At 40.7% G+C, this 24,418-nt stretch overlaps 1 protein-coding gene and 1 pseudogene across 5 annotated transcripts in view; one reads left to right on the forward strand and one right to left on the reverse strand.

The window, feature by feature from the left end:
- CYFIP2 (cytoplasmic FMR1 interacting protein 2) overlaps window positions 1-24,418 on the forward strand; it is a 118,988-nt gene that overhangs the window by 30,209 nt on the left and 64,361 nt on the right. For 3 of the 5 annotated variants that reach the window (XM_061617478.1, XM_061617476.1, XM_061617479.1), the window contains exons 9-14: window positions 1,198-1,302; window positions 7,476-7,567; window positions 15,199-15,316; window positions 17,017-17,136; window positions 18,856-18,981; window positions 21,438-21,604. In XM_061617478.1, coding sequence (XP_061473462.1) covers window positions 1,198-1,302; window positions 7,476-7,567; window positions 15,199-15,316; window positions 17,017-17,136; window positions 18,856-18,981; window positions 21,438-21,604 — 728 coding nt within the window. The remainder of the gene's footprint in view (window positions 1-1,197; window positions 1,303-7,475; window positions 7,568-15,198; window positions 15,317-17,016; window positions 17,137-18,855; window positions 18,982-21,437; window positions 21,605-24,418) is intronic. The other 2 variants (XM_061617480.1, XM_061617481.1) reach the window with 2 other exon arrangements.
- Window positions 3,307-3,425, reverse strand: LOC133382548 (5S ribosomal RNA; annotated as a pseudogene).

Genomic DNA, 24,418 nt, shown 5'->3' on the forward strand with positions numbered 1-24,418 from the left:
TCTGACTTGTATGCAAAAGGTCATAAATTCAACCCCTACATCTCCAGGTGTGGTTGGGAGAGACTGAAACCCTGGATAGGCACTGCCAATCAATGTCGATAGTACTGAGCTAAATGGACCAATAGTCTGATTCAGTATGAGGTAGCTTCTTATGTTGCTAAGCTGGCTTAGTGTTAAAGCCTTAAAGTCTGCATTGGTCTGTTGTGTTTAAGGTGGAGTGTGGGAAGAGGCAGTAGACTTAGTAGATTAGACTCTGCTAGCTGTGATGCAGGTTTCAGCTTACATGCAAAGATGATGGGCTAAGAAACATCCAATGGCTGACCCGCATCCACCCCCATTTTTGAAAGTATAAAAGCCCAGCAGTTCTCTAGATCTGTGTTCAGCTTTAACCAAAATACAACAGTTTCCTTCTGTAGAAACAGCACTAAAGAGAAACATGGCAATATTTTATATTAGCAAAGTGGGAGAGGAATTGTAGGTGGTGTGTTAGGTTAAAAAAAAGTCAATAGAAGTTGAATTAGATAGCTTTGCCATAGGGCTGGGGAAATGCTGGCAGGACCTGTCTGTTTGTCTGTCTGTCTCTTTCTTTTAATTGATATGAGCTGCTTTGGGAGGCAATAATTGTCTTACAAGCAGGGTAATCTACCCTCAGAGAATAAAGTCCAGTCTTCAGATGGTGTCAAATCCTCCACCTCCAGTTTAGGATTCCACTCTTGAATTAAATTCAATATTTTCCAAGTCACACAAAAAGCAAAGGTAGTCATGTTGCTCCATTTAAAAAAACAACAATTGAGTGCATCTTGAAAACAGTTCTCATCTGAATGACTGAGAGATCACAGGGAATACATTTTGAATTCAGAAGATCCAGGTTCACTGTCTAGCATTTCCACTTTAATAGGGCTGCTGCAGTTGATGAGAAATACTTTTTGAAGATACTGGAGAGCTGCTGCCAATCAGAGTAGACAGTATTGGTTTAGATGCACAAATAGTTAGACCTGGTGTAAGGCAGCTTCTTATAACTGCTGGTGAATTTCAGAAGAAGTAAAATTTGAATTGAGAAACCATAAAGTAAACACAGCCCTAGCTGTGATGTTGGATTAGTTTCTAATTTTACTTCTCTAGAAATATCATTGTTCATACATTCTGCTTACTCCCCCTCCAAACTGAAACCCCTGTGTTCATCTCATTTTTTGCTAGGTAATGGGTTTTGGTCTCTATCTGATGGACGGAAATGTCAGTAACATTTACAAACTAGATGCCAAGAAGAGAATCAACCTCAGCAAAATTGATAAATTCTTCAAGGTCAGTGTCTGCCGTTGCTTTGGCTTGGGATTATTTCCAAAGGAATCTTTGGTCATGCTGTTGGGCCATCTGTTTAGGGATAAACCAAGCACACTGTCTGAAGGATGGGGATCTGGGATCAAAATTACAATAGAAATCTTCAGCGTCTGACTTCACAGTAAGCTAAAAAGCTGTGTTTTTGGTTGAGCAGATGTCGTATTTGTGATAATGGATAACACTTGCTAAAGTTGCAGTCTCAACTGCCTCTTAATGGAACCTCCTCGTTTCCATCACATTTCTTTGAGCAATATGGTAATGATGCTGTTACTATCTGTATTTGCAGCATTTCTGAGTGCTGGTACTCATGTTCCATATTTACAGTATGGCTACACTGTAAATTGGCTTCATGTAAGATAGGACCATCTGTTGCCATGTTATACAACACACAGGCTGCAGTTACAGTCAGGTATTGCACCTAAGGTGTGTTCAAGCTGTCATACTGAGAATCCATTCCCATCCACGAAATGCTACATTCTGTAATATCAACAATGCATTAATTCCAATGAATGAAGGATCTAAGAGGCTAGGAATTAGATGACTGCATGGCTAGGTGTGGATTGCAATACTGAAGAGGGGGAAATATCACAATATTCTACTACTTTGCATTTGGAAATGAAGCCTTCCAGGTGTTTTCTTTGAGTATTTTAACACCATGCAAGCATCCATGCTCAAAATATTGTAAGAAAAATTATGGATTATATTTAGAAGGGGCCTGCAGGCCAGACAGCGTACCCATCAAACCCTACTTCCCACCAGTGTCCACCAATGCAAAATAGATCACAGTGTGCTTTGCAGGCAGAAGGCAGGCACACTGTGAAGAGGAGCCAAAGAACAGTTCTTCAGATAACCCTGCCTTCTTTAGTAACCAAGACATGAGTACCAATTTTTAAGGTGCCAGTGGTGTCTCACTAGTTTTAGCACAGCCTTACTTCTAAAGTATTCCCTGTTGGGGTGATGGACATTTGGCAAGGCTCCACCTGCTCTGCAGAACTAGGGATATAATGGCAGAGTCAACGAGGAAGAGCAAGGTAGCAGTTTGAGGTGCTGCTCAGAATGAAAGGTTTCACTGAGACATTTCTGCCTCACCCCCCTTTGATATGTTCATCAAAGATGACAGCAAACTTTGGCAAGCAGCATATATTAAATATGTTCACCATTTCATCATTACTTGTGTTACACATGTCCCATGATTGGGCCCACTGACTACTTGTAATCTTTGTCACTCAAGTTTAGGAACTCCAAAATCCATGTTACTAGTTATAAGAAAGATGAGTTCTCATGGCTGGTTTTTCTATGGTGAAGATAATAAATGCGTGGAGAGGAGTCTTGTGCCTGACAACATGTGGCAAAAATGTGTCAAAGAACCTCAGCCAGTCATGCTTCATGTTTACCATGTTTCCAGAGTAACATGTTTCCTCCATACCTTGTAGCAGTTAACACATATAATGCTGTCTGCAGCAGGAATGGTCTTGTTGTTTTAGGCAATGCTGTTAGAATGAAGCCAAACCTTGTTTCATCTGTGAATTAAATACCTGTGACAAATCTGAGCTTTAAATGATTTCTCTACAAAATGGCTGAGTGACTTTTTAAGAATTCTTTAAAGAGTTTTAAGAGTTAATTCTGTATTAACTGTCTGATTTCTCTTGATCATGAATGTATGTGCAAGAATATTTTTTCAGTACTGTAACTAATGTATGTTTCACAAGCATTGTGCTTCCTTTTTGAGGAGGTCTCTGGTGGCTCCATTTTGTACAATCTTCTTCCCTCTTTTCTCCCCCACCCACCCAGTGGTCCTAGTTATATACTAGGGGTACAGATCTGCCATCATTTATGCTTCTGTTGTTGTTGTTATATGCATCCCAGTCAATTATGACTTATGGCGACCCTATGAATCTTTTTTGGATATATTCATAGGGTTTTCATGGTAAGAGGTATTCAGAGGTGGTTTACCATTGCCTTCCTCTAAACCTATGGCACCCAGTATTCCCAGGCGGTCTCCCATCCAAGTACTAACCAGGCCTGACTCTGCTTAGCTTCCAGAATCAGAGGACATTGGATGTGTTCAGGGTAGTATGGCCGTAGGCTTATGCCTCTGTAAGTCCCATTTATTTCAAGGGGACTTAAGCATGGGTGGCTATGTACAAGGCTGTATATCTTCTAGATCATTTCAGAATGAGAAAACAGAGCACTAATTAGGTGTGAATGCAGCAAAGGGCAATCTACATATGGAATTGACTTTCCATCAGGTACTGTTATAAGAAACCTTACAGTTGATTTTCATTCTGCTACAACCTGTTACAGACCTCTTTATGGAAATCCATCCTGTCCCTTCCAACAGTTTTTAGAACATGGTAAAAAAAGACAATTGAAAACTGTACAGTATTAACAACTTACTAAACTTTCTCCATTAGTGCTTAACTTTAGCTGTTAAAAATCAGCCCCCCCCAAACAAAGTCTTTCATATATAACACTCAGGCTTGGGCTTCAATGCTTAAAATATATGTTTTAAAAATTATATTGTAAATAATATTACATTGTCTAAATCGGTGGGTTCCTAAATCTAGGGTTACTTAGATGTTTTGCTAGGTATGGCTTTCCCTGTTATAGTGCTCCAAAGAGAGTAGAAGCCACACCTAATGGGTTAATCCATCTTAAAGACATAGGAGGCCTTTTGGGTCTGAATTGGGCATCCTTGCGTATCTACTTCTTAGGACAGTACCAAAAGAAGAAAAACTAAGGCCCCTGTCTATTGATTGCAGGGCTGAAGCCTGCTGTTAATCTGCAGACCACCTTTCTTTCTCCCTACAATGCCTCTGGAATGACATTTCATCATGATGTGGTGTTGTTCCAACTGAGGCATTGTGGGGGGAACATGGTAGCCCAGCTGTCTGCTGATTACAGCTGCTGTACACCACTTGAATTGGCAGAAAAAATAACTTTTTGTTAAAGAAACGTTTTTTAAAAAAGAGGTTGTAGACTTTTGCTGATAAGCCTCCTGCCTGTGAAAACCTGTCCACTTTTTTCTGTCGTCCTCAAAATAACTTAGGGTTGTATTCAAAGTCACACTATGGAACACGTCGAATCAGGGCAAGGATTTCCACTTGTGCAGCCTTCCCCCTTTGTGCCCCCTAAATCTGTTCTAGGGGTTCCCTAACCTTCCAGAGCAGATTTGGGGAGGCACAGAGGGAGATGGGAGGGAAAGTTCTGTTGCCCAAGCAGAAATCCTTGCACTGATGGGAGTGCATTAACTGGATACTGCCCTTATTTTTTTCTTCCCATTTTATACCCCCCCTTCACCACAGAAGTTCTCAGAGAAAGCTTTGTAACTGCACTGTTTGTACATGGCCACACACGGAATCCCTGTGATCAAGGCAGACTAGGATTGCCAGCCTTTAAACCTCTTCCCCTGCCATAGCTGTCTCTTTAACAGTAGCTTGATCTGCACCACTGCCAAATATGTTCACCAACCTGTGACCCTAGCTTGCTGTTGCTAGCTAATTAAGAAAAATCTTTTCTACTGTGGGGTATAACTTAAGAACTGCAGTTCATTTTTGCTTCATTGCATCCCTTTGGTTGCACACCATCTGTTGCTGTTTAGATGTGACAATATTACTCTTCATTTACTAGCTGAAGGAAGTAACCTGATCTGTTTGTGATAGTAGCTTCTGTTTATCAACATCTAACCTCACTCCCAAAGCAGAGCCTGCAGCCAAAGAACCTTGACTAGTGAAGGGAGCAAATTTTTCATTTAAGGTACCTGTAAACTGTCCTTTGAAGCTGCGGGCTGGTTCTGAAATTAATTTTTGAGTTCTCACATATGGGTGAGATCTACATACTGTTACTGGTTTGCATGTTACATTTCTCCCATGCATGCAAATGACAAGAGGGACTGCTATATGTGACAAAATATAATATGGAAACCAATTTCTGCAATCCAATTTCTGGGGCATCAGTGATTCAGAAATGAGAAGCACCAAAAGTCTAGAGTAATAATTGTTGCAATTTAAACCCACTGGATTCCTGTCCACAGTTTATTACTGCTATTAGTATTTTTATCATCATCATTTATTAGATTTCTTTCCTGCCCTTCACCGTAAGGCTCCCTGGCAGGTTACAACAATATCAACGTATAATATTAAAGTCTGTAAATTAGTAGCATAATTTGTAGAATATATGGGTTAGGGTTTATTCCTTCACCTACCTTATACACACTTTACTGTAGCTTAAAAGCAACAACAACACTACAGTAAGATCAATCCATTCATTAAAATGTGGGTTTCTTCTTTGATACATACCTAGCCATTTACTCCATACAGTTGAAAGATAAAACCACCAAGTTCATAGTATGACATTGGAAAAGTGTATGAAGGAACCAAAATGGAGCATCCCAGAGGTACAAATTATTCAGACCAGTGAAACAAGCCACATTCTTCAAGTAAAGGTGTTAAGCACAAGTAGCATATTCTGATCTGGAACAAAATTCCACCTTTTTAAAAAATAGATTTTTATTTGTTTTTCCATTTTCCATAAGTATGTGATATACAATAGTTTTATAAGTGTGTATAGATATAAAATTAACCACATTATCCTTAAATCATCCATAATTGCTGTTTCATGTGTTTTGTGTTGGTTCCAATACAACAAAAATGGTAATATTTTCTTTTTTCAAAGTTTCTATCGGTTGTATCTTTCCCTCCTGTAACTGCTTATATCTTGTAAATTTATTCAGTGGGTTGTGTTCAGTGTAGCACTAAAGTGAGTGTTTTGTCAGTGCAAGGATTTCTGCTTATGCAATAGAATGTTTCCCCCTCTCCTCCCCTTGTGCTTCCCCTAAATTTGGAGCAGATTTGGGCATATGCGAGGGGAGGAGAGGGGGGAATCCCATTGCACTAACACTAAACCTTGCATTAGCGCAAGTACATAATTGAATACCACCCATTACCATTATATCCCATATTTTTCCTCTTCTATAGGTCTATTGTTGCTCTTTACAACTTTGTAATCAAAATCCAAGTTGTTACCAACATTTGGGTACCCAGGACAAAAGAGCCTTTCCCACCTTTATGTTACCCAGAAGCATCGTTAGTAGATTTAGATGTTAAATTGGTACCTGTTATCACTTCGATATCTTGTTTAATCCCCCCATCTCTAAGCAAACTATAGTCCCACCATTTACATGCAAAGGTGCCTCTGACAGTTTTAGATCTCCAAAGTTCCATTGTGACCATACATATGACTATCTGTTAGAGGTGGTGAAAGATCAATGTGTCAGTTAGTGCTCTTTCTCTTGTTTATAATATCACCGAAGTTTTATCTCTTAATCATCATGGATTCTCTGCTTTCTAAGTTTTTTTTATCCCATCATTAGATCTGTGTCAATTTAATGTTGGTTTTATTCCTGGGAGAGCTCACCCACCAGCTTCCCCATTTTTCTGGAAAATCCAGAATTTGCAGGACTGTCCTTAGCCTTTGTAAATAAAAACTTAAATGTTAAAGATATACTTCTTGTTAAAATGATTTCATCATGACAATACTCTTCCTTCTGTATTCATCTTACTAGATACGTGGAACGTTTATGCTACCCTACTATGTGTGTTTTCTGATTGATTAATCACCCACACACATTTGGGCAAAGAACTCCAAGCCCAAATTTTCATACTGATTTTTTGACAAGCAGTTACCATGGAAATTTATTCATTGTCAGCTGTCATATGATGGGCATTTCATTTTTCATCGTGCTACCATTTAGTGAGTTCTGAGTATTTACTGGAGTATTTAGGTTTTGAATGCTTCCCAGGACATAGTAACATCTCACCACCTCATAGGTAATATTTTCAGAAGAAATGATCGTCGCACAAAATTGATTGTCAAAAGTCACCTCGTGGTGATTTTACTGTATGAATCTGGTTTGAGTCATTGGAACAACTCACCCTGTAGGGCCATTCTTTCATTTATGTAATTCACTCTGTAAACCCACAATGCTCTTTGTTCATTCAAGTGTTACTGGGAAGACTATTCCAGAACTTTACTCTGATGGTTAAATAGCCCTTTCTCCCCTAATCTCTTGTTTTGCTGTCTCAGACCAAAGGGACCCTCTCTGCCTTATTAAAACCATCTTTTGTTTTTTCTTCCAGCAGCTGCAGGTGGTTCCTTTATTCGGCGATATGCAGATAGAGCTGGCCAGATACATTAAGACCAGTGCTCACTATGAGGAGAACAAATCCAAGTGAGTGCCTGCCATAATGTCTCTTGGCTTTGGTGTGTCCTGGTCAAGAGAGGAAGTTGCCAAGACACTTGCAACTCTCCTGCTCTCGTGTGTGAGATCTCTGCCTGGGTGCCTGTGAGTGCGTGTGTGTCCATGTGATCATGTTACTGAGCATGGCTCCATAGGAGTGAGTGCTTTGATGTTGGATGTGTGTGGGTTCATCATTACTCAACCTTTCCTTACTGTGCTTTGAATGATGCTGATCAAAAGCCCAGTCCTATGTAGAATTAGCTGTACCTAAGCCCAATGAAATAAATGATTTGGCTGTAGTCCAAACTTTTCTCTGTTCTCACTGGTCTTCCAGCAATCCCAGCAAAAAGAGCTCAATCTCTCTTTGAACCTTCATGCTTACTCATTACTCTCACCTTTGAATTGTTTGCTTTGCAGCCTTAATAATCCTTTTCTGTTTTGTCCCTGTTTTGACCCAGTACTCAAATATCCCTGGCATGTCAGGTTGTGGCCTTGGGGTAGATGAATGTGCCTCTGCAGCCTCAAGTTCTTTGAACTTGCCCAAGAACAAATCAAGAAATAATAACTCAAGAGCTATCCTGAGGGAAACAATGTGACATCTTGCTCTGCCCCTGAGGTTATAATAATAATAATAATAATAATAATAAAAATTTATTTTTAGGCCGCCTATCTGGCCGAATGAACGGCCACTCTAGGTGGCGTACATAATTAAAAATACAACATATAATACAGTTTTAACATATAAAACAATTATAATCCACCAACCTACATCTATACACTGTAAACTAAAATTATCTAGGAGACTTGTATGCCCGCTGAAACAACCAAGTTTTCAATCCTTGGCGGAAACCTACCAGGGAGGGGGCATGGCGAAGGTTGTATGGCAGAGAGTTCCAGAGGGTGGGGGCCACAACTGAGAATGCCCTCTCTCTGGTCCGCACCAGCCTAGCTGTCTTAACTGGTGGGACCGAGAGAAGGTCTTGTGAGGCAGATCTCGTCAGGCGGCATATTTGGTGATGCTGGAGGCGCTCCTTTAGATAAACTGGACCGACACCGTATAGGGCTTTAAAGGTTAACACTAACACCTTGAATTGGGCTCGGTACACAACTGGTAGCCAGTGCAGATCTTCCAGCACTGGGGTGATATGATCCCGGCGGCGGCTGTTTTTAATCAACCGTGCCGCCGCATTCTGTACCAGTTGTAATTTCCGGACCGTCTTCAAGGGTAGCCCCACGTAGAGCGCATTACAGTAGTCTAAGCGAGAGGAGACCAGGGCATGCAGCACCCGTGGGAGCAGATGGACCGGAAGGTAGGGTCGCAGCCTCTGTATCAGACGTAATTGATACCAAGCTGCCCGGCTCACCGCTGACACCTGAGCCTCCATGGACAGCTGGGAGTCAAGAATGACCCCGAGGCTGCGAACCTGGTCCTTCTGGGGCAATCTAACCCCGTTCAGTGTCAGGTCAATATCTCCTATCCTTCTCTTATCTCCCACAAGCAGTACCTCGGTCTTGTCAGGGTTCAGTTTCAGCCTGTTTCCTCCCATCCATTCACTTACAGACTCCAGGCACTTGGAAATAGTCTCCACAGCCAACTCCAGTGAGAACTTAAATGAGAGATAGAGCTGAGTGTCATCCGCATATTGGTGACACTGCAACCCAAATCTCCTGATGATAGCTCCCAGCGGCTTTACATAGATGTTAAACAGCATGGGAGAGAGGATAGAACCCTGTGGCACACCACAATTGAGAGGCCAAGGGTCTGAAACCTCCTCTCCCAATGCCACCCTCTGGTGCCTGTCAGAGAGATAGGAACGGAACCACCGTAAAACAGTGCCCCCAATTCCCATTCCCTCCAGGCGATCCAGGAGGATACCGTGGTCAACGGTATCAAAAGCCCCTGAGAGATCCAGGAGGACGAGGAAGGAGTGTTCTCCCCTATCCAACGCCCAGGTTAGACACTCGGGCCTCTTAAAAACAGAGTCCACACCTTCTCCCTTGCTTACCAACCCAAAGCTTGCAAGCCTCAACCAGAAATGGCAACTCAGAAGTGTCACAGTGTGAGGACTGTCAAGACTGTGACTCTTTAATATCCATTCACCTCACAGCTGAGGAGCAAGTTTCTGGCTCAACAAAACTCTGGCTCCCATTGGAGCAACATCTGTATTTCCTGGCAGATCTTGCAGACCCTGTCACTGACTTCTTGCTTTCTTTTTTCTTCTGCCAGCTACCTACTTCCATTTATTTCCATGTCAGACACAGGACCTCACCCAAGCCATCTGCCGGTCATAGGTGCACTCATATGAGACACTCCAGGCAAGATCCATATTACCCCCATCACCTATATTTCTGCCCTAGCGTTTTGCCTGGATCCAGTCCTTACTTCCCCATAGCTAATCCTGCAAAGACTTTCTGAACTACCTTCTGAATACTAAGCAGGCTTACCAATATCCTATATCAGCCTTCCCCAGCCTGGTGCCCCACAGCCTGTTTACAACTCCCATTATCCCTGACCATTGGCCATTTTGGCTGGAGCTTATGGAATTTGTAGTCCAGACCATCTGGAAGGTATCAGATTGGGGAATGCTGCCATACACGTCTGAATTGATGCCTATCTGTCTGCATACACATGCACACATACTGTTTGTACCTCCACATGAACTGTTCATAAATTGTAAACCTGATGGTGTGTACCTTTGAGGATATAAGCAGGTGGCTGCATATGAGTGTCCATCAAACATAAGAGATTTGCACTGAGAAAGTCTGTGTATGTGTGACTGTCAGTATCTGAATGAATATGAGGGTGTGTGTGTATACTTTTACAGACTGATAGATGGTCATGAGGAGTGGAGCAGGTGAATAATTTGATATTTGTGAATGGTTGTATAGGAGTGTGCTTGTGTGACTGCAGAAATGGGCATATGTTGTGCATATAACTGTGAATGTTAATCCAAGTGTGTGCATATATCTGTGAATGTTAATCCAAGTGCATGTCCACTATCTGTCCTTATGTGCTTTTATGCTTGGTTACTATGAATGCAGGTATGAATGTTTATGCTCTGAATGTGACTGAAGTGTGCCTGCTCTGGGTAGTTTTTATCCACATATTTCAACAGGATATAAAATCCTCCAGAGCATGGACACTGCACTTTCTCTATCTGTCCAGTACAGCCTGCTTTTTTCAGGGGAGTTAGTTGGGGGACAAACATTGTAACAGGAATTTTCAGATGGGTCTTTCAAGTGGGATGGAAGAGGAAATATAAGGTGAACCTCACTGTTTCAAGCTGGAATCTCTTTCAAGGGAATTGATGACATGGAGGTGAATATTGAACAGCACAGTATACATACAACATGGCTCTTTTGCCTTTTGAGAGCATGTCAGTCATTGCTTGACAAGGATTAGTTTAATCAGATATGCTGTTGAAGGTTTAAGCAAGGATTTATTTGAAGACCTCCCAGCTCAGTACACACATATGCAACAAAATTGAAATGGAACCACACACAGCAGTCTTCATGCAGTTGCTTCAAGCAGCCGTCCATAGGACCACTAATGTGCGAGTTCTAAAGGTTGCTGTTAAATGTGTTGCAAAGACTTGTTCTAGCTGTGACTCTAATATCATTGCTGCTCAGAACACCAACTCTGTTAAAACATTTGTCCAGATCCCTCAACTGGTACGTGTTGGGCACCCTCAGTTTCTGTTCCACTCCACAAGCTGGTGCCATTGTTCTGTGATTTTTCTGAAGTGACTATGAATACAAGCCAAGTATGTGGAACTTGTTTCATGTTTCTGCTTAGATTCAGATCAAAGCAAGTCCATGGGGTAATCACTTATATTTTTGTATATTTTTGAGATTCCTTTGTAAGTTGCTTTGAGTTTCAGTCTGGAAAAAAGCTAATAATAATAATATAGGAAGTAATTATCCTTACAGAAAGTTAGGTCTCAAAACATTCCTACTCAGAGGAAGGGTGGGATATAAATCTAATACATAAAAAAATAAAAGCAACTTGGTGAAGCAATGGCAATTTACTTTTGGTGCATATTTATTTAACATTCTAAGTTTTGTTATGGGTCTAAAGTATCTGACCAGTGGTTTCCTTCACCAGCATTAATGTGTAATTTGTCACTGATCATCCTAACCTTTTTCTCAGTCTGTCGGATCCTAACTGTCCTGAACTAATTTCCATGGTATCTGGGAAGATTTTCCATTTAACAGTATGTGTGTGTTTAGTCCCATTTCAAGAATCTCCAGTTCCATCTAATAGTCAAAATGTGAAATATTTCGTTACTAACAATTCCTTTTTCATTCAGTCTCCAACCAGAGCAGCATGACCCCCTGCAGCTCTCTCCTTCCCTGGAGAATGGATTTCGGATATTAACTGCGTGTGCCATTGTTTTCCTATGTTCGTGCACTTTCATGCCCTTTGCTTTATTTTCCTGTTCCTTATTCATTTCGCCATTGTGCTGAGATGCAATTAACAATGTTTTTTTTTGTATGGCCTTTTAATTCTGTGCTGTGGACTATTTTATATGTGGCAGGCTGGGCTAGCGCAGCAAAGTATCTGACCATCCCTGTTAACCTGCTAATTCCTTTGGGGGAAGCAGGACATTGAAAGGGTAAGAGCAAAGTAATGGGATTGTGAGATATCTGAAGATATAATTTCACATGATCACCCACTGTCAACATAGTTAACATAACTGTAGCTAGCCAGATACCAAAAATGGGATAAAAATGGGATAAAATGGGATAAAAACCGTTTCTGCCTCTTTAGGATTGTGGAATGTCTGTAGATATAATTAGAGACGATCATCTACCGACAACATAGTTAACATAACTGCATCTACCACAATGTCAGTAAGGAGAGCTAGTTCAGATTAAAAAGATGTGGTAAAAACACTATCTGTATCTTCATATGGCTAATGACCACCAACCCCAGCAGATTCTGTATGATGAAACAGAATGGCAGATAGCCAATATGAGTGTCATTGCCCAGTTTCTATATCATGGTAGGCCATGGTTAATTACTTAACTATGAACATTCTAGTGTACATTGCCTAATAACTCCCATTTTGGCCTGCCTCTGATGTGAGTGGGAATAACAAGCCATGAAGCTTGGCTTTTTGTGAAGTCTAAAACTGGAATTCTGGTTTGTTTCTCCTGAAAAGACCACAATCATGAAGCCAAGATTTCTTCTTAGCTTGCTCACCTTGGTTTTTGTTTGTTTGCTTGAGCAACAAACCATGATCTTGGTGAAACATAAGAAGAGGCTGCTGTATCAGGCTAGTGGCCCATCTAGTCCAGCATCCTGTTCTCACAGGGGGCAATCAGATGTCCATGGGAAGCCCACAAGCAGGACTTGAGCACAAGAGCATTCTCCCTTTGTGCAGTTTCCAGCAACTGGTGTTCAGAAAAATACTGCCTGCAACTGAATATAGCCATTGTGGCTACTAGCTTTTGATACTGTTATCTTCCATGAATGTGTCTAATCCTCTTATAAAGCTGTCCAAGTTGGTGGCCATCACTGCCTCTTGTAGGAGCAAGTTCCATAGTTCCACTACGTGCTGTGTGAAGAAGTACTTCCTTTTATCTGTCCTGAATCTTCGAGCATTCAGCTTTGTTGGATGTCCATGAGTTCTAGTGTTATGAGAGAGGGAGAAAAACTCCTCTCTATCCACTCTCTCCATGCCATGCATAATTTTATAAACTTCTATCATGTCACACCTTACTCACCTTTTTTCTAAACTAAAAAGCCTCAAATGCTACAGTTTTTCCTCATAGGGGAGTCACTCCACCCCCTTGATCATTTCGGTTGCCTTTTTTGAACCTTTTTCAACTCTACAATATCCTTTTTGAGGTGAGGCCACCAGAACTATATGCAGTATTCCAAATGTGGTTGCACCGTAGATTTCTACAACGGCATTGTGATATTAGAAGTTCTATTTTCAATACCTTTCCTAATGATCCCTAGCATGGAATTTGTCTTTTTCACACAATAACCATGTTTCATGGCTTGTTTTTCCTTCTTGCACCAGGGAAGGACTAATTGGGTGGTGTGCACTAGCACACTTCTCATTCTCAGTAAGTAATTGACAATGACCATGATGTAGACATGGGGCCATTATTTTGGTTTGTAGTGCCTAAAAGCATTTATATGGTCAGTTACTGAGTTTGTGAATAATGTGTATTTATGGCAGGAAATGTTAATGATTCAATTTAGATATCACCTGAAACCATGTTAAAGAAACCTTAACTATTGGTTTGGTGTGATGTTCATAGTTGCAATCGACTAGTAAACCAGAATCAAACCCTGGTGGTTTGTAAACCTGGTTTGTGCTGATTTCCTGTGATGTCTCAACTGACAAACCTATGGAGACCTGTGCAGAACAGAAATTAGGGTGGTGGAAAATGAAAGCAGACTAGGTGGTTTACCTACATTTGGAAATTCAAGCCATGGTTTGGGTTCTAAACTATGGTAGACACAAACCATGGTTTGGTGTGATGTCTGAACTGAATCAATGAGTTGAATGATTCAGTCTTATTTATAGACAGATACTCTGATGCTTGTGTGTGTGTATGTGCCATATGGGTGTAACGTCCCCCCCCATTGCAAATTACCCAACTCAGTTTGTGGCATGGGAATTTTGGTTATGTTGTGTTTTTGGTCCTGGGCATGTGACCAAAGTAGACTACTGCAATGTACTCTGAAGACGGTCCAGAGGCTACGGCTGGGGAAGAATACAGTCACCTAAATTCTGGTGAGGGCCAGAAAATCTGAATACAAAACTCCAGTTTTATGCCAGTTACACTGGATACCAGTAGGTTTTGGCCCCCAATTCAAAGTGCTGGACCCAAGCCGTGGAGGGCTTTAAAGGTTATCTGAAGAACCACTTTCACCCATATACTGCCAGTATGCTAATATCTGACTTATAGGTCCTTCTCAAGTGCACACTGTTAAAAACAGCTACGTTGGCATGCACAGGAGACAGGGCATTCTTGGTGGTGGTCCCAAAGCTATGAACCCCTTTCTAATGGACTCATAGCTTGTCCATTCAACCCTGGCATTTGGGTGGGCCTTGCCGCCTTTCTTTTCATGACTGCCTTAAACTTGCCACCATAAAATATCTCTACTTCTGTTCTGCTGAGACTGATTGTACCCTGTTTCTGACTCTTCATTCTTCAGTTTGAATACATTAAAAAGTGACTTAAATACTTTAAATAAGCAAACAAAGAATTAAGGAGACCTTCCCTTCCCTCTGCCCTTTTCATTCTAATCATGCATTTACTATATGAGAGCTACTGAAAATAATGTCTTGCCTTTACCTTGTGTTAATCCAGTTTTTTACATAACTGCAAAGTAAGTGCATTCTAGGTGCTTGATGAAGGTATGAAAGATGAGGAAGCCACAATGTTGCCCTTGGTAAATGTCTGTATAACATCAAGTCAGCCAGATCTATATCCACAAGCATGCTTTGACAAATGTCTGTGACTTGCTGAAACAAGCTAAAGCACACTGGGCATAATATGCTTGTAGAGTGATGGAGTGAAAGTGTCTCAAGCAGTAGGTGTTGCTTCAGTATGATGAGTGTCACCCTGTCACTTAAAGTCATTGGTTTTCTGTCCAGGTGGACTTGCACTCAGACAAGCATCAGTCCCCAGTACAATATATGTGAGCAGATGGTGCAGATCCGAGATGACCATATCCGCTTTATCTCTGAACTTGCTCGCTACAGCAACAGTGAGGTAAGCTTCCACGGAGAGGAAAGCAACTCCTAGAACAATGCATGAAATGAGAAAAGGAAATGTTGGGTGTAGATTTAGGAAAACTCTCAGATGAGCCATGAATAGGCAAATCACATATTTATTGTTAGAGTGCTAATAATCCACTGCTCAAGAGATTATTTCAGTTGCCACCTTCATGTACTTTTATATTAAGTGAGACCCGTTGGTCCACCAAATCCAATTATGTCTGTTCTTTTGTTCATTTCTGCTAAAGACTTTGAATCTTTCTCACCATGATTACATCACCAGAAGTGATGGGCAACACAAGTTGTGTGTTAGGATGAAATAGATGTTGAACAGATACAAAATGGAGTGATTGTCAGAGCTGGGGGTCAGGGGAGAGTTTAAAGCACAGAAGCAGTAGGCAGGAAATGAGGACTGCACCCTTTACCTGCCTTTGCTCTTGCTCCTGAAATCAATTTCTCGGCCTTTTTTCTCACTGTGGGGCTTATACTGTTTCAGAGCCCAGCCAAGAAAATAGGTGGGGTTGGGGGAGCACTAACCCATCATCTGCAACCCACTGTGATGGCACAGGCTGTAGCTTGCACTGTGAAAGAGAAGGCAAGCGAACAACCAGCCCAACCAACTCCTTATTGATCATTACAAATCTGCTACCAAGTGGATTTATATGTCCCCTTTGGTTGCCTCTACTAAACAGCCCTTTAACCTTTTTTGACTTTAACAGGCCCAACCTATTCCCTTTACTGGGTTAGCGATGGGGAGAATAACAAAGCCTCAGACCATTTTTTTCTCAAAAGAAACTATGCTTTTAAGAAAATGTTTTTACAGTTTGCATAGTTAACCATAAGGGCAAATAAAAATAAATAGAAAAATGCATCTACCTAAAGCCTAAACTTGTTTCCCTGACAAAGCTAATACTTGAAGTTCAGCTTCTGAGTTCCATTTCAGTCTTCCCATAGCTTCTTTCTTCTACACTGATTCAGCTCTCTTACCATGTTACAGTTTTTTTCCTCTTCAGTTTGTCTAACTACCCTGTTTTCCAGGTTTTCTTTATTTTCACTCCCATTCTCCCAGCCAGAAGGAGAGTGAAATCTTGGTTAAGTTCCTATTTCCCCTTAATTGCCAGATTCTTAAGCTAAATCTTTGTTCCTCCTGTGTACTTTTAACCTTCCTGTGCAATGTACATTCTCCTGTAAACTTTTGTTCCTCCTGTGCAGAACTTCTACCTGCTTACTTTTTACCTTTCTGTGAACTTTTCCCCTTAGTTGTACAAGAGTTTCTAAAACTGAAAGCAACCATTTTATGACCAAAGTGTTAACCCAAAGCCAAATGCAAAATGGTCAAATACTCGCCATCATGTCTTGTTAGACTTTGTAATGTATCTTTTTCTGAGATTCCAGTTTCCCATCTCTAACTGCTCATTCCTGTTTTATTTTCCACTTAGCACCATATCTCAGTTCTTCTGATTTCTCCACCAGCTCCCTTTTCTTCAGTGCAGTCGTTTTCTTTTTGTTTAAAGTGTTTACTTTTTCTTGCTTTTCCTTAAGATACCTTTCATATCTTTTTCTTAAGATAGGAAACTTAGTTAAGGAAGATGTAGCATTTTTAAAGATATGATAGTAGCATCAGATAAGATACAATTGTAAAGCTACTGTAGTAACATGTTCCTCAGACAGAGATACTTATCTGATGTTCTCCAGGTTGTGACTGGCTCAGGATTGGACAGCCAGAAGTCCGATGAAGAATACAGGGAGCTTTTTGACCTGGCTTTACGGGGACTGCAACTTCTGTCCAAGTGGAGTGCACATGTTATGGAAGTGGTAAGTAGTGGCTATAGCGATATATACCCATAATGTCAAATATGTTTTAATTCATATTCAGTCCGATGAATGTGTGTGTGTGTGTGTGTGTGTTATGTGCCTTCAAGTTGATTACAACTTATGGTGACTTTATGAATCAGTGACCTTCCAGCAGCATCTGTTGTAAACCACTCTGTTCAGATCTTGTAAGTTCGGGTCTGTGGCTTCCTTTATGGAATCAATCCATCTCTTGTTTGGTCTTCGTCTTTTTCTACTCCCTTCTGTTTTTTCCAGCATTATTGTCTTTTCTAGTGAATCATGTCTTCTCATTATGTGTCCAAAGTATAATAACCTCAGTTTCATCATTTTAGCTTCTAATGATAGTTCTGGTTTAATTTGTTCTAACACCCAATTATTTCTCTTTTTTGCAGTCCATGGTATCCACGAAACTCTCCTCCAACACCACATATCAAATGAGTTGATTTTTCTCCCATCCACTTATTTCACTGCCCAATTTTCACATCCATACATATATCGGGAATACCATGGTCTGAAGGATCCTGACTTTAGTGTTCAGTGATACATTTTTGCATTTGAGGACCTTTTCTAGTTCTCTCTCAGCTGCCCTCCCCAGTCCTAGCCTTCTTCTGATTTCTTGACTATTGTCTCCATTTTGGTTAATGACTGCACCAAAGTATTGATAATCCTTAACAAGCTCAATGTCCTCATTATCAACTTTGAAGTTACATAAATCTTCTGTTCTCATTACTTTAGTCTTGACATTCAGCTGTAGTCCTGCTTTTGTGCTTTCCTCTTTAACTTTTATCAGCATTTGTTTCAGATCATTATTGGTTTCTGCTACCAGTATATTGTCATCTGCATATCTTAAATTATTGATATCTCTCCCTCCAATTTTCACACCTCCTTCATCTTAGTCCAATCCCTCTTTCCCTATGCTATGTTCTGCATATAGATTAAACAAATAGGGTGATAAAATATACCCCAGTCTCACATCCTTTCAGATGGGGAACCAATCGGTTTCTCCATATTCTGTTCTTACAGTAGCCTCTTGTCCAGAGTATAGAGTGCGCATCAGGACAATCAGATGCTGTGGTACCCCCATTTCTTTTAAAGCATTCCATAGTTTTTCATGATCTACACAATCAAAGGCTTTGCTGTAATGTATAAAGCACAGGGTGATTTTCTTCTGAAATTCCTTGGTCCGTTTCATTATCCAACATATGTTTGCAATATGATCTCTGGTGTCTCTCTCCTTTCTAAATCCATCTTGGACATCTGGCATTTCTCGCTCCATATATGGCAAAAGCCTTTGTTGTAGAATCTTGAGCATTACTTTCCTTGCATGGGATATTAAGGCAATAGTTTGATAATTACTGCATTCTCTGGGGTCCCCTTTTTTTGGAATTGGGATATATATTGAACACTTCCAGTATGTGGGCCATTGTTTCATTTTCCATATTTCTTGACAGTTTTTTGTCAAAATGTGGACAGATTCAGTCCCAGTAATTGGTATTCCAGTGAATTACCATAATCAAAAAATCTTATATGGAGAAGTGCATCTATAAATATTGATTGCCATGCCACAAAACCAAGCATAAAGAAAGCAGAGATTCTACATATAATGGAACATTTGTGTGATTGTGAAATGGTTTCACTAATATTTTGGAAAGTGATGGAAGTGGTGGCTGAATTATTTCTGCATTTGTGTTCTCTGTTCAGTATTCCTGGAAGCTGGTCCATCCCACTGATAAGTTCTGTAACAAAGATTGCCCAGGCACTGCTGAGGAATATGAAAGAGCCACACGGTACAATTATACAAGTGAGGAAAAGTTTGCATTTGTGGAGGTAGGTGGTTTCATTGGCTCAGTGTGGTCAAAGCAGCAAATGTCTCTTGAAAAAGGAAACTGGTAGAAAGTATTATTAAAGCTAGATTAACTAAGCACATAGAAGAACAAGCCTTGCTGAATTAGAGCCAGCATGGCTTCTGCAAGGGAAAGTCCTGTCTCAGTAACCTACTAGAATTCTTTGAGAGTGTCAACAAGCATATAGATAGAGGTGATCCAGTGGACATAGTGTACTTAGACTTTCAAAAAGCGTTTGACAAGGTACCTCACCAAAGACTTCTGAGGAAGCTTAGCAGTCATGGAATAAGAGGAGAGGTCCTCTTGTGGATAAGGGATGGGTTAAGAAGCAGAAAGCAGAGAGTAGGAATAAATGGACAGTTCTCCCAATGGAGGGCTGTAGAAAGTGGAGTCCCTCAAAGATCGGTATTGGGACCTGTACTTTTCAACTTGTTCATTAATGACCTAGAATTAGGAGTGAGCAGTGAAGTGGCCAAGTTTGCTGACGACACTAAATTGTTCAGGGTTGTTAAAACAAAAAGGGATTGCGAAGAGCTCCAAAAAGACCTCTCCAAACTGAGTGAATGGGCAGAAAAATGGCAAATGCAATTCAATATAAACAAGTGTAAAATTATGCATATTGGAGCAAAAAATCTTAATTTCACATATACGCTCATGGGGTCTGAACTGGCGGTGACCGACCAGGAGAGAGACCTCGGGATTGTAGTGGACAGCACGATGAAAATGTCGACTCAGTGTGCGGCAGCTGTGAAAAAGGCAAATTCCATGCTAGGGATAATTAGGAAAGGTATTGAAAATAAAACAGCCAATATCATAATGCCATTGTATAAATCTATGGTGCGGCCGCATTTGGAATACTGTGTACAGTTCTGTTCGCCTCATCTCAAAAAGGATATTCTAGAGTTGGAAAAGGTTCAGAAGAGGGCAACCAGAATGATCAAGGGGATGGAGCGACTCCCTTATGAGGAAAGTTTGCAGCGTTTGGGGCTTTTTAGTTTAGAGAAAAGGCGGGTCAGAGGAGACATGATAGAAGTGTATAAAATTATGCATGGCATTGAGAAAGTGGATAGAGAAAAGTTCTTCTCCCTCTCTCATAATACAAGAACTCGGGGACATTCAAAGAAGCTGAATGTTGGAAGATTCAGGACAGACCAAAGGAAGTACTTCTTTACTCAGCGCATAGTTAAACTATGGAATTTGCTCCCACAAGATGCAGTAATGGCCACCAGCTTGGATGGCTTTAAAAGAAGATTAGACAAATTCATGGAGGATGGGGCTATCAATGGCTACTAGCCGTGATCGCTGTGCTCTGCCACCCTAGTCAGAGGCAGCATGCTTCTGAAAACCAGTTGCCGGAAGCCTCAGGAGGGGAGAGTGTTCTTGCACTCGGGTCCTGCTTGCGGGCTTCACCCAGGCACCTGGCTGGCCACTGTGAGAACAGGATGCTGGACTAGATGGGCCACTGGCCTGATCCTGCAGGCTCTTCTTATGTTCTTATGATGGTTGATATTCAGAATAATTTATTCCTTTGGTCAAGGATCTCCCACTATGATTGTGATTTTTCTCCGTACAAGCCTGTATACATTGTAAAACAACTCCAGTGCCATTGAACTTGCGTAGTCACTGTAGGAAGCAGGATATTATCCCAAACAGACTTCTGCTCCAGCAGGCTTGAGACCCAGTTTGGTGAAGTTAGAGTGGTGGACTAGGACCTGGAATTCCAGGGTTCAAGTCCTCACTCAGCCATGAAGCCCATTGGGTGCCTTTGGGCCAGTCACTGTCTCTCAGCTTTACCTACTTCACAGAGTTGTTGTCAGAATAAAATGGGGAGGGGGAGAACTATTACAGAACCTTAAGCTCCTTAGAAGAAAGGTGGGATATAAATGAAAATGATTATGGTGATGTTCTTATATTTATTTTTTGCTTAGGGTAAAGTTAGTGTCCTGTTGGCCTAAGGTAGCCTAAGTAACTCTTTGGAGCCTATGAGGTAGAATTATAAAAGATGAGCAGCCTTGTATATACAGAGTACGACGTAACATTTTTAATATGGTGCGGCTGTACTTCAGCATGAATGATAAATATTCTTAATATGGCCAGGAAATTCTCAGTGGGACCATCAGAAGCCAAGGTTTTTGAATTAATAATAATAAAATGTTGCCAAAATGTTTTATATAGGATATTACTTGTATCACTTTTACAATGTAAACTATGTGTTTGCACAATCTGAGCACCAAGAAAAAAGTTTACTGAACATTTTGAAATGACATGTTTCTCTCCCTGCAGTGGAATTTTATATTGCTGACAAAGCCTTATTAATACGGTTGACAGGTAACCATCAAAGAACCAAACAAACTGATGGAACATGAAGGGACATTGTGTGCTTTCTTCACTACAAGAGGGTAGAAAGTACATGCTCCTTTTTTGTCTTTAATTACTCAGGTGATTGCCATGATAAAAGGTCTGCAGGTGCTCATGGGCCGCATGGAGAGTGTTTTCAACCAGGCCATCAGAAACACAATATATGCAGCTCTGCAGGATTTTGCTCAGGTGACACTCAGAGAGCCATTGCGGCAAGCTGTCCGGAAGAAGAAGAACGTCCTAATCAGGTGAGGCTGGCCTTCCCAAAACAAAACTTCACTGTGTACTCTTAAGAGACAAACTACATGTTACACTCAACTAGGGATGGAGGATAAATTTGATTCAGTTTGCATTTAAAGTCAAAATCATCACATTTGCACTTTCTAAAACAATATGAGAACTGAAACACAGCCACTCTCCAAAATGAATTCTTACCAAAATTTTGCTGTGCAGTTCGCCAACCAAAAATGCTTACAAAAATGCGTGTATCAAGGGAAAATGTGTATAAAATTGAATATGTTCATGAAAATAACATACAAAAATGTATTGTATAAGGAAAAATTGCTTGTAAAAATGTGTATATTGTACTGTATACAGACTTGTTTATCAGAAGAAATTTTCACTAAAATGCTGATGAATTTACATGAGGATTTTTTTTGCAAATTGCTGCAGAAATGTGGAGAACTGAATTAAAGGCTGGAAAATGAGAAATTGAGAGGGTTGCATTCAGCAGAGTTCTGCTAAGAGTAGATCCATTGAAATTAATGAACTTAAGTTAGTAACTTCAAGTCTATTAATGTCCAAGTTAGTCATGCCCATTAACTTCAATGGGTCCATTCTAAGTAGGCTTGGCACTGAATAACACAGAGAACTGAAACTGACAGATCCATCCATCCCTACACTGGACAACAATGGCAGCCCTGAATTTTGTTCCTGCCGAGTTAGCTCATGTAGTGACATTGTCATCTAGTGCATTTCGCCTCTCATGTTCCACATCATTGGCTCCTGCTGGTAGGGGTGGAGCAACACAACTTAATGAGATCACAACATGGGTAAACACATCTGAACATTATGGGTAGATGGGGGAGAACTCGACATGAGTTTGGTGGCATCTCCATGTTAATCCTAACTTAGTTCCACCTTTGTTTCCATATAATACTTGTGAGCAGTGATGAGTCTGAACTGTGTGAGCATTACTAGATTTTTAAAAGTAAAAAATAATGAAAGAAAAGAACATCAACAGCTTCTGGCAAGGTAGTTAAGAAGTACATCCTGAATACCAGGATGTTCATTTATTACTTGCCCCTTCACCAGTAGGTCCCAGGGTGGGGTACAACAGTTTAAAATTTAATATTAAAAACAATAATTAATATTAAAAACAAATTGCAGCAGGACTTTTTTTCTTGGATAAACAGACAACACCAAAATTCCAATGCCTTTTCAAAAACTGCTTTTTGAAGTTAACACTAAGTTTCAAGTCATTTGCTCCACACATACGCAATGCACTGCTAGGTACACAGAACCTGACATGCAGTTCTCTGGATTGTGGACATGAATCTTACAACCCTAAGGGTTGGATGAACAATTGTATGATGGTAGATAGCTCTTGTCAGTCTCACTTTCTAGGGTACATTAACTTGAGTCCATGTTTTGATGAATATCTAGTTCCAGAGACAAATTGGCATACATGTATCCATTCAGAAGTTACACTGAGGCACTATAACTGAGTCATAGGGCATGTGGTTTGCATGAAGGAAGTTCCAGTGTCAGTCCTGGGCATCTTCAGTTAAAAAAGGAAGCAGGGTTGGAAACTGTGTTGAAATTTTTGAAGCGTAGGCAATGCTAGGCTAGAAGACCAGTCGCTTGACTCAGTATATGGCTTCTTCACATGTTCACTGTCCTTACAAATCCATGTTCAAAAAATAAGCATCTCAAGCATCATTTGCATTATTGGAACTGTAGGATCTGGTTAGTAATTGCTGTCAGAGAAAAGGATATTGAGTTAAGTGGATTGTGTTGTCTCGTATCCATAGAGTGCCTTTTCTGGTATATTTGTGCTATTGAAAAAAGACATGTAGTCTATTATAAACTGTTGATAAAACAATGCAGAGAACTTTCTGCTGCTTAAACCAATCATAAGTGCCCGATGGGCAAATTGTAATTTGTTGTCTGCATACTTCAACAAAGTACTAGGGCACAGATACAAAATGGAACACCTTCAAAGCATTTGTGGTACCTCAGCTGTTGGAGGCCGCATGCCTTTGAATACCAGTTGCTGAGGATCATAAGTGGGGAAAAGGCAATTGCTCAGGTCCTGCTTGCAAGTTTCCCATGGGCATCTAGTTGGCCACTGTGAGAATAGGATGCTGGACTAGATGGGCCATTTGCCTGATCCAGCAGGGCTCTTCTCCACACATGTGAAAATGAAGTTTATTAAATTTATTACATTTCTATTCTACCCTTCCTCCCAAAGGAGCCCAGGGTGACAGAGAGTGAAGTAGTAAAACAGTATAGTTAAAAGTAAATAAAACATAATTAAAACATTTTTTAAAATTGAGAACATCTGAAAACATGTATAAGTTTGACATTTACTTTTCTCTTGCACATTTCAATCCTATTATTTTAAAATCGTTATGAGAAAGTTGTATTCCTAGGTATTTATCTCTTCCATGTTAATTATTGTTGTTGTTCTAATCATTAAATCACATTTGTATCACACCCTTACTCCAAAGAGTTCAGGGCAGCATACACGGGTTTAATCTATTGTTTCAGGGGTGGGAAGTGTCAGGCCCAGGGGCTGAATGTAACCTCCAGGCCTCTCTGTCTGGCCCTCAGGACTTTCTCAAGGCCATGCCCTTCCCCCAGACTACACCTCTCACTGGCCCTGCAGGACTCCTTTGAAGGCTTTTTCCAGGATGGAATGTGCCCTTGGATTGTGATGATTGCTCCACGCTTGTCTGAAGGGAGGTGTGTGTGTGTGTGTGTGCCCATGTATAAATTTTGGTGAGGTTTGAATGTAGCCTACTGTAGAATCACATCATCTGCAGCACCCACTTCTGCCT

The sequence above is a fragment of the Rhineura floridana genome, chromosome 3, assembly GCF_030035675.1.
Source record: "Rhineura floridana isolate rRhiFlo1 chromosome 3, rRhiFlo1.hap2, whole genome shotgun sequence".
NCBI classification, from domain to species: Eukaryota; Metazoa; Chordata; class Lepidosauria; order Squamata; family Rhineuridae; genus Rhineura; species Rhineura floridana.